Genomic DNA, 18,599 nt, shown 5'->3' on the forward strand with positions numbered 1-18,599 from the left:
GCCTATACCATCATTTTGGTCTAGAGAAATATGTAATAAAAAAATTACAATATAAGCAAAAATTAGTCTAAATTGAAATTTACACTCTTGAAATTTGGGGTAATTTTGAATTTTCCTCTTAAAATGTTAATTTTTTGATTCATAGCCCAAAAATTACCTATCGTTGGGAAGTATATCCTTCTGTTCATATCCATTGATGAGTTCTCCATCAAATGCTAACTCATCCCAAAACGATGTAGTTTTAATGTACACCATGTCATTTTGTCCCAATCAATAAAAAAATAATTCAACATTTTATTTTATTTTCTTGTAAATTTTTTTTTTTTTATCTCATTTCCAAGAAAATCAAACAAGTATTTGCTCACATACCTAAAACTCATATTAAAAAAAAAAAAAAAAAAAAACAAAAAAAAAAGAGAAACAAAAACAAAAAGGCTCATCTCCATGAATCTCACATGGTTGAACATACTTTCATCCTCTAAAATCAATAAATGAGTTTCAACCATGAAAATACCTTAAAAACCAAACCATAACAACCTAGCTAGCACCAATTCAAGCTCAAAATATAAATAAAAAAACCTCATTTCTAGTTGAATTCAACCTCTTTTCACAATGGAGCCTATTCACCCCATTCTATTGTCATTTGCTGTTGCATAATTCATGCTTCACTCTCTTAACATTGCTGCACGAGTAAAATGAGAGAGAATGAATTTTTTTTTTTTTGGGTTTTTTTTCCTTCTCTTTTTTGATAAATGCTAATTTTTATTTATTTATAGGTGTGTATTTTAAATAAATATATTTTAATTGGACGAGGCTTTAATGGGCTCAAAATAACTGTAATATTAGTGTTAAAACTAGCCAACTTGTTAACGGTATAGCCATGGAAGGATTCCCCCCCCCCCCCCCCCCACAAATGTTAGGTAACATTAGGGGGTACGGATCGAATTTTTGAAATTTTAGTGAGACAAAATTTAAATAATTTGAAACTTTAAGAGTGTAAATTACAATTTAATCCAAAATATAAATCTAACTTTGATTTAACGTAGAATCAACCTATATATAACACAAAGAAGAAAAAAACTCAAAAAATACGGAAGACTTGTTATCAAAAAAAAAAAAAAAAAAAAAAAAACGGAAGACTTGGACCGCTATCTCTTCTGCAGCTTCGTGAATAGCAGCTGTCTCCTTCACGAAGTCATTTCACTACCAAACCCTGAAGGAAACATGAAGCCCAAACTTCGCTTACGAAAAATAAAAATAAAAATAAAAATAAACAGACGTGGTCGAATGGTTCTCAATATAATATTAGTTCAAATTCCAAAAGCTTATGAAAATGTGCCAAAAAAAAAATCCCAAAAATTATTCAATCAAATTGGGTTTTTTTTTAATATTTTTTTAAAAATTTTTTTATAGAGGTAACTAAATTGAACCTTTCAGCGTATAGTATATGATATGACAACAAATAACATTAATATTTTAGTATTAAGGGAACAATATATTTTGGTTAGGTAATAAGAGAACTTAGAGATTAATACGTTGCATGCATTTAGAAATCCTTGTTAATTATGCTAATAAAGTTTATGTGATTTGAAAGATAGAGATATTTCTACCAAATCCATTTAGAAAATATATTTAGTCAACTAAACAATATAAAGCAACATAGATTATTTATTGGGCAGGATATAGATTGTAAAACAAGGTATAATCAATAGACTACACATGATCCCTAACTATGAATATGACCAAAAAAGTCACCATTTCACAGAAGCTTCTATGAAGAAAACTTCAAATTCTGATGTCTTTATATAGCCATAATGACATAGGATCACATCTCTCCAGCCCTCACCTTCTCTTTCAAATCCTCTCTCTTTCTCTCCCTCTCGCGGTGAAAGAAATGGCTTCCTCTAAGTTTGTGGCTTTTCTAGCTGTGCTTGTGGTACTGCTTCCCATGTCTGCACTAGGAGCAAACAATACTACTGATCCTTTCTTAGGTATATTTCCACCCTCTTCTTTGTACTTCTAGCTGATTTTTTTGGGTGTCATGATATACACATGAACATGTTACATATAAGCGTACACTTTGATCTTCTTACTCAAAAAGATCATAAAATAAACCCCAGAAATACGCACGATAATGTTGTTGTTTTTTTTTTCCTTTTCTTTTTGGGTTTGAATTGCAGCGAGGGTGTGTGAAGAGGTGGAATGTGGAAAGGGAACTTGCGTGGCAGATCTAAGTTACCCACTTGGTTTCCAGTGTCAATGCGATCAAGGTTGGAGACGTAATGATGATGGTTATGCGGATCTCGCATTTCTTCCCTGTGTGATACCTAATTGTAAGTTCTTTTTTCTTCATTTTTTTTTTAAAATAAATTATTTATGATTGTATACTATATATAAACCTCTGCCACAAGAAATACTCTTTATTATTATTATTATTTTCTGAGTCACCTTTTTTTGATAGAGTACTATACAACTTAGGTGCATAGAAGAAATTAAAAATGGCTCGTTTGGATGGTACGTTCTCATGCACTAAGTGCGTGAGTATGTGAGGAGTCCTAATTTTTGGGGCGGATAAAGAAAAATAGTCAATGACATATGAGTGAAAAATATTAGGCTGAACCCAAATCATTGTAAGGAAAAAAAAAAAAAAAAAGTAGGCCATATAACTTATAGAGAGCGATGCTATAAATGTAATCAAGTCTTTATAAAGTTAAATGACTTTTATAACTATTGTCTACTCTCCTTTATTAGAAGACTCTTTTCCCCATTATTATAAGTTATAATTATCGAATTATTAAAAAAAAAAAATTATTATGAACCATTGATCCTTTGAAACCCTTATAAGAGACTGAAGAGGTATTTTCTCTTCTATTCCTGTTTGGATACTGATCATCCTAGTGAATCAATCTCATATACCGTGAATTGACTTTTCATCAACGAACATATATACATATATGGTCCAATATTTGTATAGTTGAATATTATTAATTAGAAAAAAAAATCTATGATTTTAATTAACAAAATAAGTCAAATTTTCATGCATGCCTTTTTAACTCTTTTAGATTTCTTGTTTGTGCAGGTACTTTGAACTACTCTGGGTGCCAGCCAGCCCCTCCTCCAGTTCCACAGAAAACGAATCCATACAACCTATCTGCCTTTGACCGTAATTACAATATAATAATTTTGATTAAATCTTAATCAATTTCTCTACTTTTGGACTAATTTATAAATATTTTCTTATTTATTTATTTTTATAGCTTGCTACTGGGCCTATTGTGGGCTAGGGACATGTACCCGGAACCAGACATATAGACAACTCTGTACATGCCAGTCGGGTTCTTCTAATCTTCTCAACATATCAGTCTTCCCATGCTACAGTGAATGTAAAAACCTGAACCTCTTTTTTTTTAATTTTAAATTTAATTTATTCTTGAAAAGCCTGAACCTGTTGTGTTAATTTGTATAAGAAGAATAAAAAAAGTTTTTAACTATCATTTTTATTCCAAAACTTAATGAGAAGTAGTGGATTTGATTATTTAATTAATATTATAATGGTAATCATGCAATATATATGAAAAATAGTAAAATACTGACTGGACCTTTGGAATTTTGTATATTAAGGTACACTTGGATCTGATTGTGCATCGCTTGGGATTAAAGTTTCAAATAGTAGTTCTTCAGGTGGAAGTGGGACTAGTCGAGGTGAGAATATTGAACGTGCAAAGCATTTCTTCTTGATATTTTTTATCAGTCTCGGGTTCTGGCTCCTTTTTTTTAAGGATTTTTTTTTTTCATTTTTTATGAACATGGTAGAAATTAGCAAATCTACACAAATCAGGGTGTTAATTACTATTCGATCTATAAACATATTTTTTATACATAATTTAAAACTAAAAAAAATTTGAAATTTAAATACTTGATTAATAATATAACCTTTTTTCTTTTTTTGGAAAAGATAATATAGCTATTGATATTTGATTTTCTTGAAATTTTGCAAACATAGAGTATAATAAGAAAATGCAAGAATTTATTAAAATTCACATCTAATAAAAAGATGTAAAGGAAGTTTGAAGAGTTCTTAAATTTTGTTGAAAGAATATTCCCTAAGTTTTTGCAAGTCTTGGCCGGTTTTAAAGAATTGTTCAAAGGACAGATGTCACATACCGAATTGTTACATAAGATTTTTTGCTGTTCTGGGCAAGCAATTGTTACATAATAAGCTTAAACGTCTACACAGTTGACTTGAGTGCATCTTGTATTGTTGTGTTCAAATTAACACCTGCCAATTGGTTAATTATGTTATGATGATAATATAGACAATAATGTAAAGTCAAAATTAGCTCAATCTATGTTTAATTATTATGGCTTTTGTGTGGAGTTTGTGGTATATCTATTAGAACCTCATTTTTTTTCTTCTCTGTGTGTGAGAATGTTTCTAACTTTTTATATATTAAAAAAAAAAAAGGCCAAAACAAAACCTTCCAATATAATTGTCCTTCTCACATCTTAAGTTTTTATGAATGCCCACGTCTTAAAATTTAACAATATCACTTTAGGCCAAACCATTTCAAACAAGAATTATTGCTTCTAGATCATGACTAAATATATAATAAACAAGATTATTTTTTTAAGTGCTTTTTTTTAAAGTTCTCAAGAGGAGGATAAATAGAAAATTTGAACAAAAGACTATTACTTTATGAGATGTGTACTCTAAACCATTATGTGCTATCTCTTGATATCATAATCAAATTATGTACATGTAAAATGGAAAAATTGCAGACATAATCCTGACTAATTTGACGAGGATTTATCATTGATTCCAAAATTTTGAGATTAAAACTTTATTATTGTTGTAAAAAGAAAAATTGAATTAAGTGACTAAAAAGTCACAAATCTGATGTTGATCTCCTTTCTTTTTGTTTCCAGCAAACTCATTTCTGCCAGGAAATTTCCATTGGATGACTCTATTGATGGTGTCAGTGGGTCTGGTCTTCTGGAAGTAGTAGGTTGCCTGGTATTACATGAAGATCTAGCAAGCTTGTCTTTCCTATACGGCTTCTAGTTCCATCATCACATATAGTACGAGATATTTGACATACACATATACGTATTCACATTCATTTGGAGCTTTTGTTTTTGTCTGGATCATGTGGAGCATTGTTGTTTTCATTTTTCTCCTGCATTTTTATGTACAAAGTTTGTATTAATAAGTCTGAAACACAGTCATGTGTGGAGAATGGCTGCTGTATAGAAGACAGTAGAATAAAAATTAGGATTATTTGTAGTTGTTTTATCTATTAAACACTGATGTGCATATATACATCATCATTTATTTAAATATTTATTGGAACTTAGCTTATTCTACCTTTTTTTTCTAAAATTAAGAAGAAGAAAAAAGAGCCAAACGAAATGTACAGGCACTTGGAGCATGTTTGATACTTTATGATCCATAATATAATAGTTATTCCTAAAAAATAACCAATCAATTGTTATTGTAGCTATCATGACCCAAATCCCTGGAACATGAATTTAGATGCATGACAACTTGCTGATCTTACATAACTCAATAAACATAAATAATCAAAAGATTAAATAAAACTCCCAATAAACAATACTCTTAATAAACCTCTTACAATATCTAAAATCCACAGTTTAGAAATAATTTTCAAATGCTGAAAAATCTTAAGCGAAATAAAAATAACAAAAAAAAAAAATCCTATAAGGCTTCAAGTTTTATTGAAGTCGCCTAAAAACTCCCAAGCTCTACCTTGCACATTACGAAGCGATCCAAATGTCCTGTTTTCCAACTAAACTTTAATTTGAAAATTGTAATGATGGGGTGAGCCACATATCTAGTAAGCAATTATACACAATACAGAATAGAATAGAGTCAAACAAAGTATGAGTATTTTGATTTCACAAATTCACTCAATGATATCCAATATGGTTTTCCAAAACATATAATGAACCACTTACTACATAAGTAATCAAATCTTAAAATCATTCAAAAACATATACAAATAATTGATCAGAGCACAGTATCACATATACACATATCACATATTCTCACATACAATCCTGTGAGCAGATACAAACATCTAACCTTGCTAGTGAGGGATCAACACTTATTCTCACATACAACCCTATGAGCGGACTTACACATATATCTGATCAATTCTAAAAACACTTATTTTGAGTCACATATCACAAAAGCAAAGTTTATACAAAATAGAATAATTTATTTGATATTAACAATTATTCCAAATACAGAGGCATATCGAAGATCACAATATCAAATTGTACATAAATCAAAGGATGCTTGACTCTCTTAGGAAATGAATAAGAACTGAGGAGTATATATAAATATTGTATAATTCTTGAGTAAGTCTTAAACCTTTGAAAACCTTTGACATCTAAGAACCAAAAGGATAAAATTTGTGCATATTATGCATAATTACTTACCTCTCTTGCTAAAACATCTGAACCCAGTTGAACACTTTAATCTTTCGTAAGCTCTAAACAAAAGAATGCTTTAATCAGTAAGCATGGAATCTAATCCTTACAAACCTTTTGTTTCCTACTGTCCTACGAAAATCAGGTATGAAAACTACTTTTGTATATACCATTGAATAAAGCAATTTAATATTCCTTATCAAAGTCCCACTGCAACAATATTTCCCAAAACTAATCTGTACTACTAGAGTTCAAACAAATTTCTATAACCACAATTGATATTCTAGGCCACCCTGAAATACTCTATAATATCCAAATATATATTTATAGTATCCATAGAAAATCTCTACCCGTAGGACTTAGCAACTTATAGCATGTATTGACTAAAATTTTTGAAACTTGAAACAATATTATAGATTACAATAAGAGTTAAGAATTCAACACTACTCCAAGGTTGTGTTAACTCCAGGAACTTTTGAGACTAAATCCTTTTATATATTTCTTTATAAAAAAATCTCTATTCGTTGCACTATTATGAGCATTCAGGGATTTCGTGAAAAAAATCACTTAATAACATAAAAACAAGAATTTTTGAATCTATATATTGGCCCTATCCAAACGACATTACTAAAATTGTAAGACACAAAACTTCTAAAGGCTTATCACATATTCATGCATTCATATGGAATAATCATGCAAACCTTCTTAATTTTTATCTCTAATAGTAAGAAATTATACCTTGAACAAATTGTTTGCCTCTTCAATTGTATGTGTTTTAAACTCCAAGGGAAAAATACACCTCCTAGCCTCCTTAGTGATGAAACCCTAATTTATCTCTTCCTCTACTCTATATTTAATGCATCAAAGATGTGAGCTTAGTGGGGTAATGGGCTACAATTACTAACAAAAGTATTTATGGCCCATCAATTATGTATATATATATATATATATATATAAATATAATAACTTCAAATAAAAATATTTGGGGCATTACAGCAGCACTTACTATTACCTCGAGATTTGACCTTTAGAATTAAGCTAATTATGATTTATGAAAATAAAAAGATTCATGTATCAAGGAAAAAGTTACTTCTGACTAAAATTGTGTAATAAATTCTATACAAAATTTTTTACAAAATTATCTACTTTAGAAGTACAATCAAAACCATTGGCTGTTGTTACAAAATAAGGCATTAAGAGTCTGTATGGATACCGTTATTTTGTTGAAACTGAAAACTTATTACTGAAAATATTGTAGATAAAGGTAAAAGTTAGTTGAAATAGTAAGATCAGACCCATGAATAGTACTAAAAAGTGCAATGAGACCCATGAATAGTAGTAAAAATAAGTTGAATAGTGAAATAATTTTTATTTTTCATTGGTATCCAAACGGAGGCTAACTAGAATAGTTTGAAATTTTTAGTTCATACCCAAAATCAAAGAGAATCTTGATTTGGTTGGTCGTGATCTACTCTAAATACAATAATGTCTCCTCTTTAGAGGACTCTATGATTCTAGCATCTAAAATTTGAGAAATTATTAGGTCTACTAGGAGGNAAAAGCTCAATTTGCTAAAAGAAACGTTTTAAATACCATTTGGAAAAAAAAAAAAAAAAAAAAAAAAAAAAAGAATATGACTTTGAAAACCACTTGGTTTTTAAACAATTAAAGAACAAGAATCTTTTTAGAAAACTTAAATTGAAACACAATTCTTTTCGGAAAATATTTTAGTTTAGAAATCATCTTTTAAATGAGATTTGAACATTCAAATGTTATTTAAAATTTGAAGTTTCTCTTTTAAACACTATTTAAAAGTCGAAGTTTCTCTTTCAATGATGAAAAAATGCTTTCGATAAACTTTAGAAAATGTAAATTTAAAAACATGACTTTTGAAAACCTTTGACATCTAAGAACCAAAAGGATAAAATTTGTGCATATTATGCATAATTACTTACCTCTCTTGCTAAAACATCTGAACCCAGTTGAACACTTTAATCTTTCGTAAGCTCTAAACAAAAGAATGCTTTAATCAGTAAGCATGGAATCTAATCCTTACAAACCTTTTGTTTCCTACTGTCCTACGAAAATCAGGTATGAAAACTACTTTTGTATATACCATTGAATAAAGCAATTTAATATTCCTTATCAAAGTCCCACTGCAACAATATTTCCCAAAACTAATCTGTACTACTAGAGTTCAAACAAATTTCTATAACCACAATTGATATTCTAGGCCACCCTGAAATACTCTATAATATCCAAATATATATTTATAGTATCCATAGAAAATCTCTACCCGTAGGACTTAGCAACTTATAGCATGTATTGACTAAAATTTTTGAAACTTGAAACAATATTATAGATTACAATAAGAGTTAAGAATTCAACACTACTCCAAGGTTGTGTTAACTCCAGGAACTTTTGAGACTAAATCCTTTTATATATTTCTTTATAAAAAAATCTCTATTCGTTGCACTATTATGAGCATTCAGGGATTTCGTGAAAAAAATCACTTAATAACATAAAAACAAGAATTTTTGAATCTATATATTGGCCCTATCCAAACGACATTACTAAAATTGTAAGACACAAAACTTCTAAAGGCTTATCACATATTCATGCATTCATATGGAATAATCATGCAAACCTTCTTAATTTTTATCTCTAATAGTAAGAAATTATACCTTGAACAAATTGTTTGCCTCTTCAATTGTATGTGTTTTAAACTCCAAGGGAAAAATGAGAAATTATTAGGTCTACTAGGAGGACTACTGACATGGTCCTCCTTGACCTTCCAACCAATAAAATGATTTTATTTATGCAAATGTGATATTACTTGGTAATTTTTATTTTGTATTCCTTGTGTTGATTAGGAAGTTCACTCACACATTCGCATAAATGACATTATCTCATTCGTTGGGAGGACCACATCAGCAGTCCTCCTGAAAGACCTAATAATTTCTCCTAAAATCTCTCCTAAAGAAAACCCAAACTTAACTTCCCTTATTTATGTTTCACTTCACTGCTAAAGAAAAAAAAAAATCCATTATTTTTCTTTGCTTAGTCACACACACTGCACTCACAAACTCTTCTTCATTTGTGAGCTCTACAAAAACATGCAGAGAAAATCCAAGCTTTATTGTCTCTTTTTCTTGTGCTACCTCCCAAGCGAAAAATCAATTTCACCAAATTGTAAACTACACTTTTAAAGTTTGGAGGTGCTTGGATTTTACACCATGAAGTTTTAAAATTTGGATTTTACCCCATGAAGTTTTATTCTGTTTTCATCAGTAGCCTTTTCATTCATATATTTGGTTAAGTGTCACGTAAACTTATCACGCGTATTTAGTTTGTCCAATAAAATGATGTCACATCATTTTTGTAGCCCAAAAATTTTTAGATAATTAAAAATGACAAGGCAAAATTAAAATTATGTGACATCTTTTTTTATTGGATGAACTAAATATGCGAGGCAAGCTTATGTGGCACTTAATGGAAAATATAGATGGAAGAACTACTAATGGAAATAGAATAGAACTTCAAGACATAAAATTCAAAATTTGAAACTTCACAATGTAAAATACAAATACTCCAAACTTTAGCATTGTAATTTACAATTTAACCAATCATGTTTTATCTCTCTTAGTTTCATGCCTAATCATACCATAGGAATGACTCTTGCGCGAAAGCCATCAAATCCTATTTATAGGACTTCAATCCTTATTTCTTAGCGAATGAGTACATTACTTCTTTGACATAAAATACCAATTATTTATTTAATAAGAAAAAAAAAAAAAAAAGGCTTTCCTTCCACACCAACAAGAAAATCCAATTAACTTTTTAAGTTAAAATAAGAATTTGAGACAATTTTCCAATATAAGATTCCCCAATTTGAGATTTCAATGTAAAACATAAATCATTAATTAAAAGACATTAATTAAAATTGAAGCAAAAAGTTTTATAACTTATCCGAGATTTCGTTGTTCTCTTTTATTTATTTATTTATTTTCAACTTTTTTTCCCCCTTAAGTGACTGTCTTTTAGGACGAAACTTTCTTTTCTTTTCTTTTCTTTTCTTTTTTTTTTTTTTTTTTAAAAAAAAAAAAAAAAAAAAACCGAAAACACTAAAATCATGTTTGGTAACCTACTCCAATCTAGAACTAGAACATCAAAAGCGACTGAGCACCCTTTGTCAAATGTGAAATGTAGAATGTCAACTCGCAAGTACGAATAAATAAACAATAATTAGATTGTTGAAAGGAACTCTTGTATATACAATTTTTTTTCATAGACAAAGAGGTCAAAATCAGATTAGGCCTAAATTTTAATCCAAAATGTTTTCTTCTGAGGCACTGATTTTAACACGAAATTTTTTTTGTCCACTTGGTTTATTTTTAAGTGGGGGGTCATGCTGAAACTTGCAAGTAAGCATGTGACTTATTTTAATGGTCTGAGCCTACTTGATTTGACTAGATGAATTGATCTACCAGTTTGTGTGTGCACGTCTCTCTAAATTTTAGAGTGAAACATTGTACAAAGTATATTTGTAATGAGATACATTTAGAAATAAGTATAAATAAAATTTCTGAAATTTATATATAATATATATGATGTTTGTATATTTAAAAATATAAAATAGCTACTTATAATATAAATATAAATTTATTAAAAATAAATGCAAAAAATTATTCATATTGTCATTCATGAAATTCTCAATTTTAATTTGTTTCACTACCCAATTTTAATTTGTTTCACTACCCTGCTCCCCTCCACTTCTTCTTAAACCAAATGGACCATATGTCTCATTATTTACGCTTTATTATATGGGGATTTGTCCTAAAACCTCTTATAAAATGATGACTAAAGATTGTGGTTACCAATTTAGTCAATTGTAAAGTCTTTATTCATCAAATAAAAGATATGAGATTCAATCCCCACCAATTAGGTTGTCTAGCCAAAATGAGGAAGGAAGAAAAAGGCTACGTCATAATTGATTTCAATTAGGTTGTCTACAACGCTCTGAAAACATTACCCTCACGGTCCGGTAACTGGGACTTCTAAGCATTGGAAAGAGATCTTGGCTCATTCAGTTCCTGGTTTCAACGTGAAAGATGTGATATGCTTAAAGACACCTTCATTCAGTGCATCATTGCTTTGATTAATCTCAAGGATTCTTGTATAAAAAGTTTGTTCATCTTTATCCAACTCAGAATAGTCAATACCTACCTATTGACTGGTTTGCTGTAAAGAATGCACCGAGAATCAAATGTTACATGTGATTGTTTTGTTTCCTTACATTACTGAAGATGCACTATTTAGTTGGAAAATCAAGCCAACTCTACTGAGAAAATAATAAGACCCAGCTATTATGAAAAAGTTAGCTCTGATCAAACTTTTCAATCAAATTTTTATACAAGTCCATAGTTTAAATTTCTATGCAGTGGTTCAAACTACAGGACAAGGAATATGGAAACTACATTTATGGAAAAATCATTAAGAATTATTCCAGATGTCAGTACAGAAAGGTAGAAGCACAGCCTGTGGCACTTCAATCAAGTATTGAATGGAAGACAACTATCCTAATGCAGCCACACATCTCAAGCAAGACAGAAAATCATATCAAAATAAAAAAATTTGATCCCAATTTCATGCAGTTGGCAACTTTGTTTCCAAGATAAAGTTTCAAAGACAATCCATAAACACATACCTCAACGGGATTTAAATGTAAACCCAAGTCATTAATCCATCAAGTTACCACTACCACACATAAAGGTATGTCAGAAGTCTAGGACATGAGATTAACACAGAAAGCCATATAACTTTTCATGCATGAAGCTGTCTATGTTGTAAAATCTATTCAAAATTTTAAAAGAAAAATGAGAAGCTTGTACATGCTTCCTAGTGATCGAACACATATATCCAACCCCTCTTAATTTTTTCTTTTCGGGTCAGTGCTGATGATCCTCAATCTTCTTCAAACCCTTCATGTCTGTTGTCTCCACCCTGCATTACAAAAGAAATATTACCAAATTCATTTGATATATATATCACAGACACTTTGTAACATGAAAAGGAAAAATGTATCATTAACACCTGACCATGTAATAACCAATAGTAAAATGGTGTCAATAAATTCTAAATCACATAATAGGTTAGATTCTAAGAAAACTGAGTACTAAAATGTTTGCTCTGTTTCAAATGCTGAGTTAAAAGTAAGAATATGTGACAAAGAAATGTGACATTTGACAAGAAATAAAAGGGAAACAAAATTGTTACATATGTGTTACTGTTTATTCTGTAGAAAATGACACGGATACCTCCCAACTATGTTGCATAGAGAACTAAACTAAAATAAACTGTAGGGAATAATGGGTGAAACCCAGCTCAGAGATATCAAAAGATTAACCAGCGATAGAAAGTCGGGGAGAATGCATTCTAATCCATCAAAACATTTTATGATAGTTTATAACAGTTGCTCTATGAATCTGTCAGATGCTTGGCTTGGTCTGATCAGATCATCGGTCTTAGACAATATAAATTGCAAATTTAACTTTTGACCATATTGCCATTATTTGTTGGTCAAATGCAATAGCACATACGTGAAGGAAACAACCCTGCCCCCCTTTTCTTTAATGGATAATTCTGTAATATGCCCTTCAATATTAATTGAAACAAACACACCCAAAAGCATACTAATAGAGGCATAAACACTCCACGTAACTTAAGTATAACTAGCTCTCCTTTTTATTTTTCTTTTAATTGGGTGGTGGACCAAAAACTGACTAGATAATTAAATTATAAATTTACAACAATTTATTTTAGTATTGAACATTACTGTCTTTATTATCAAATGGAATCTGAACATTATTATTCCTTTAGAGAAGAGCAAGTGGTTTTATAGTAACCGAAGAAAATGGATCTGAAGGGGAAAATAAAGAAACAAAAGGAAAAGGGAAAAATAACATAGCTGGTTAAAAACTTACGTTGATCCAAAAAGGGCAATCTTTTGAACTTTTGTGATGTCAGAACCAGATTGATTGTCCTCAATAAAAATTGTCAAGCTGATCCAAAATATTAAGATAGATCAATTGTTAACTTTTACTACAAAAGCAAAATTATTAAAAATAAATTTAAAAAAGGAGCAAATCAAAACCAAGAGATAACATACCTACGAACATTTTGAAATTTGACATACTTTAGAAGCACTGGCTTCCCCTGCAAAAGTATACCAGTAAAGTATAAATGGAACACCCAACTTTATATCAAGCATTCTAATATTATGTTGTCAAAGTATCTTGAACGCATATGTTTATGAACAGGAAAAACCCTTGCCATAAAAGCCTAGACACCAAAACCAACCTTGATACTGTCTGGGGACAGAACAACTGTGTCACTTGGAGGGTAGTCATTGACATTGCTGCCATTATCATCATGAAGTACAATCATGAGTTATTTACATTGTTGGTCACTAAATATAATAGTAACTATCCTCAAACCATACCTGAAGCCCATGTGCTCCTTATTTGAATAAAGTTTCACTGTTTTAGGACCTGGAAAATATTGGTAATGTTAGAAAACTAAATATAACAAAAGCCAACAAGTGGGATAATGTAGAGTTCAAAGTCTATGCAGGATACATATATCTGAAGATAATGAATTCACTCAAAATTGACAAAGAAAATGCTGAGATAAATAGGATAAAGAAGGACAGCATGCTGTTGGGAAAACTATGCAAGGGAATAAAAAGTGGCAGCATGACAATAACCATATCAATGGAACCTCGTCAGATAAACTTTCAGCTCAGAAATAACATATTTTGATTTAAATAAGTAGTCATAGAATAACATCCTTGGCAAAGGTGCAGAAAAATCATTTTTGGGGGAAAAAAAGTAATGTGATCTTAAGGCTGAACATATTCAATATTCTGATATTCATCCCCCCAAGCAGTATTCTGTATTCAAGCCAGATTATAGAGTGCCCCATTGCCAATTAATATCTAAAGGCCAAGATGTAAACCTTCTAACATCTAAATTTCCTAAAAGAAACCGATCCTACTACTCCTTTTGATTTTTTTTTTTTTTTTAAAGCAAAAGTAAAAAACAGTGTGATCAAACATTTGAGCCCACTGAAACAATCTTCTTTTAATCAATGATTCAGGGAAGCTTTATGTACATAGGGTGTCTACCTGAAGAACCCCTAAAAGAAGCTTAATCAATAAACTCTAAACCAGAACATGCGTTATTGTGATCAAACATTTGAGCACACCGATTTACTGAAGCAATCTTCTTTCAATCAATGATTTCAACCTAACATCATTAAATGCTCTTCTGATTCCTTCTCTCCAAATTACCCATTAATCAAAGGGGATCGTATTTCAAATTGAGCTCCTATGCTGATCAAACAAATTCCTCCACCCACCTAGTTCTTTCAGAACCCTTTTAGGCATTACCCAACGTGCCCCAGTCATAGAGAAATCAAAGGACTGGAGCTCATAGGCCACCAAACAATGGAGTAATAGATAATTCTGTCTCTCCATCCCCTAGGATTATTCATAATTTTTATAGTCATATTGCAATAGTGCCAATGGTCTTTGGCTTACATATGTATTAGTTAGATTACATTTAAAAGGAATGGCCAAACTACCTTAGTTTAATTTGGAAGTGGGTAATGACAGAAAAGCAATGGTTATTATATTCATATACTTTCTTTTAATTCTTCATGTTGTAATTTTCTCCTTCATCTTGATGTGGTGTCTGTGGAGGGAGAGGAACAACTAGAATTTCGAAGATACGGAGAGAACTATGCCTGATCTCAAATTATTTTTTCTTAGAACTTTGCTAATTTGGATGTCAGTTTTTCATTGTCAGTCTTTATGTTCTATTATTGATTTGATAGATTTATGTAATTTGCATGAATGATTGTATGGTCCCCAGTTGTATACTTTTTGCATACTTGGGCGGCTATTATCTAAAAAATTTCTATTACTTATCCAAAAAAAAAAACTTCTCTGGGCCCTTCTTTTAGTATTATGTATTATTACTTTTGTAACTTGTACATCTACAAGCTCTGATGCATCTAATCAGATTAACCCTATTACTTTTTATGAAGTAATTTGCTCTCCCTTATAAACTAGAAACTTTTATATCAATAATGAGATGTGAAAGCCACCCCACATAGCCCAGCTATCCAATTTTCTTCTAGATTTGGTGACATAGTTTGTGTTCTCAAAATTTTCCTGGGAACAAATCTTTGATTTTTAATAAAATAATAAATATAAAGAAGCCAGTCAGCTTTCAACCTTTGTATGCATGTTCTGTTTTAGATTTTATTGATTAAGCTTCTTTTAGGAGTTCTTTACGAAGACATCCTATGTACATAAAGCTCCCCCTTTATTAGTAAGAGTGCATGTATAATAAATGTACATATGTACATATTCAAAACAATTAAATTGATGAGTACCTTCCTCTTCAGATCCTTTAATCAGAATAGAATGCAGTTTAATAACTTGGGTGAAAGGTATATAAATCAAAAGCTGCTCATCGGCATCACTCTCCAGATTCAATCCATCATCTTCTCTGTAACCCTAATCCATAAAGAAACATACCAACTATTACTGTATTACCTTCCAACCACGGTGTTCAGCTACCAAGAAGAAATTCAAAAGGGAAAATAAACAAATAAGATTTCACAGACATAAGTTTATAGTCACCAAGCGTAATGTAACTATGTCGCTCTCAAAAAACCCTTTTGCACTTAAAAGGCCAGATGATAAAATGAACTTAATCTAATTCTTTCCCATCAAATTTATAAGCATCCATGCCAAAAGTAATAACAACTATCAGCATTCAGCAGTATTAATTTACAAATCAACGCCTCCCGAATTGTTTACCTTTTAAACTCATAATCTTCCACACAAAGAGAAAAACATTTTACTCAATTTCAATGATGTTAAGTAAATCAAGAATACCAATGTTTAAAAGAGAAGAAAAGAGTCTTAAACTCTGATTAATTACCTGTTTAAGTGCATTGGGAACAGAGTGGCTAGTGCTTTGGTTGAGGCATTCAACCCCAGACCAGTCTATGAAGTCCACTAAATCAACCTGTCATTACCAAAAATTGCAATATCAGAATTAGCACTTTGAACCTAACCCAGATTGGTTACCTAAAAACTACAAAAATTTGAACTGGGTTTCCATTCTCAAATACCCAGCTCTTAGATTCCAAGTTTTTCAATTCAGTTTCCCAGTATTTCCAAGCAACCAAACAATTAAAAGGAAAACTAGGTTCAAATAATCAGTTCCATTGTGCCCTTCAGTTTGTTGACAAAAACTATGGTTAAGGAAAAGAAAATTGCAAATCTTAATTCTTAAAGCTGGGTTTATAAACTAAAAAGACCCCCTTTCTGAATCTTCAAGCTAAAAAAAGAAAGTGGGAAATTGGAAACTGAGCTTTCAAAACATCCAAAACACGTTTCTCAGATACCAAACTTTTCCCAGAAACCAATCAAAAAATAAGAAAAATTGGAACTAAGATGTTAACTCTTCCATTGTACTCTCTAATTTGGTCGCCAAAAGAAATTGGTAGGAGAAAAAAAAAAAAAAAAAAAAAAAAAATGAAAGTGGGTTTTTAACCACAAAGAAGAAAGATTATTTCTTTATTAAAAAAACCCAGTTCACAGATTTTAAAACTGGGTTTTTCCATTGATTTTCTCAGGGTTTCTAAGCAAACAAACAAAGGAAAAAAAAAATTAAAAAGAAAAAAAATTTGAGAACCCAGAAAACGTACTTGGTTTCTGTGAATTGCACTGGCTGATTCCCCAGACATGGCTTCTCTGATTGTATGAGAGAGAAAGAGGAGAGAGAGAGTCTGAAAAGAATGAGAAGGACAAAAGATTATATGTATAAACGAATACAAGAGGCAAAACGAATATATGAATACCTTTTATAAGAAAAGAAAAAGAAAACATGAAAACCTCTGAACGACATCGTTTGTTAAATTTTGGTATTTTTGTTGAGTTGGGTAATTGGGTTGTGGTTGTGTCTGGTTGGGTTGGACTCTGTGTTTTTTGGTATTTTGCAACCCAAACCAAGTCTCAGAGTAGCTTTGAAAAACAAGCCCAATTCGAGTTGAATTGCATCATCCAATTTTGTTTTAATTTCAATTTGATCATGCAACTTTTAATTAATCCCTTCAATATTATAAATTTTATTTTTATTTAATGTAGTCTTTTCATCTAAAACTATGTCAAAATTCAAGAATACTAAAACTAAGTTATTTTAAAACTCTTAATAATAATCATTTTATTAGAAGTGAATTGAAAGACTACGTTGAAAATAAGCAGAAGTTATAGAATTGAAATGAATAAATTAGAAGCGACAAAACCGAATTGAATTTTGAACAAATTTAGAGAATGCAATTTATACTTTACCCCTAAAACATAAAAATAAATAAATTAATCAACCTAAACACACTCAAAAAAGCCTTCACTAAATGGTCCTACAACTCAAAGTTCAAAGAAGCCCCAACAACCACATGAGCTTACATTAAATGCACATTTGGGATGCACTTATAATATTATTGCAATTTTTCTTACTATTTTGCAGGTTCCACGTAAATCATATACTTATTTTTTTTATTTTTTTTATTTGTAGGTCTCACATAACATGAGTTACTTATTTTATTTAATTTTTTACATTTTATAAATAAACACTAAATTCTCAAAGCTGTTGTGGGTCACAGACTCTCATAGTATAAGGATTAAGGTGTTTAAAATTGAACGACAGGTAACAGCAAATACTCAAATGGAGAAGCATAAATGGGGTTAGCATAACTACATTTAGGTAGCACAAAAGGAGCGGCATTAGAAAACAATTAAGAAGGAGAGAAGTAAATAAATAAATATAAACTGTGAAAGCCTTTATTTATATTATTATTATTATTATTATTATTATTAAAAAAAAAGTAAGAAAAGAAAGAAATCCCTAGATCCAATCTGCACCAAATGATCCTCATCACCAAGACCACCTATGACTTTACCTACCCAACAAAAAGTCTCTTTCATAGTATCTCTTCCAAAAAAATACCCACCAAACCCCCCAATACAAAAAAAAAAAAAAAAAAAACCCACATCCCAAAGCCAACTAACC

General features: G+C 30.5%; 2 protein-coding genes across 2 annotated transcripts; one reads left to right on the forward strand and one right to left on the reverse strand.

Moving 5' to 3' along the window:
* Positions 1–1,811: 1,811 nt before the first annotated feature.
* LOC111988211 (uncharacterized) lies at positions 1,812–5,359 on the forward strand. The gene is made up of 6 exons (XM_065760332.1): positions 1,812–1,991; positions 2,181–2,333; positions 3,080–3,163; positions 3,258–3,383; positions 3,622–3,702; positions 4,927–5,359. The coding sequence occupies exons 1-6, from the start codon at positions 1,895–1,897 to the stop codon at positions 5,001–5,003; spliced, it is 618 nt and encodes a 205-aa protein (XP_065616404.1). The 5' UTR covers positions 1,812–1,894; the 3' UTR covers positions 5,004–5,359.
* A 6,719-nt stretch (positions 5,360–12,078) lies between these two features.
* LOC136061898 (PITH domain-containing protein At3g04780) lies at positions 12,079–17,382 on the reverse strand. Its single transcript, XM_065760323.1, has 8 exons — positions 17,239–17,382; positions 16,467–16,553; positions 15,913–16,036; positions 13,955–14,003; positions 13,813–13,870; positions 13,622–13,668; positions 13,437–13,514; positions 12,079–12,456 (listed from the first exon to the last, which is right to left on the reverse strand). The coding sequence occupies exons 1-8, from the start codon at positions 17,275–17,277 to the stop codon at positions 12,402–12,404; spliced, it is 537 nt and encodes a 178-aa protein (XP_065616395.1). The 5' UTR covers positions 17,278–17,382; the 3' UTR covers positions 12,079–12,401.
* Between the last annotated feature and the right edge of the window lie 1,217 nt (positions 17,383–18,599).

Source organism: Quercus suber, unplaced genomic scaffold (assembly GCF_002906115.3).
Source record: "Quercus suber isolate HL8 unplaced genomic scaffold, Cork oak 2.0 scaffold_362, whole genome shotgun sequence".
In the NCBI taxonomy this organism is placed as follows: Eukaryota; Viridiplantae; Streptophyta; class Magnoliopsida; order Fagales; family Fagaceae; genus Quercus; species Quercus suber.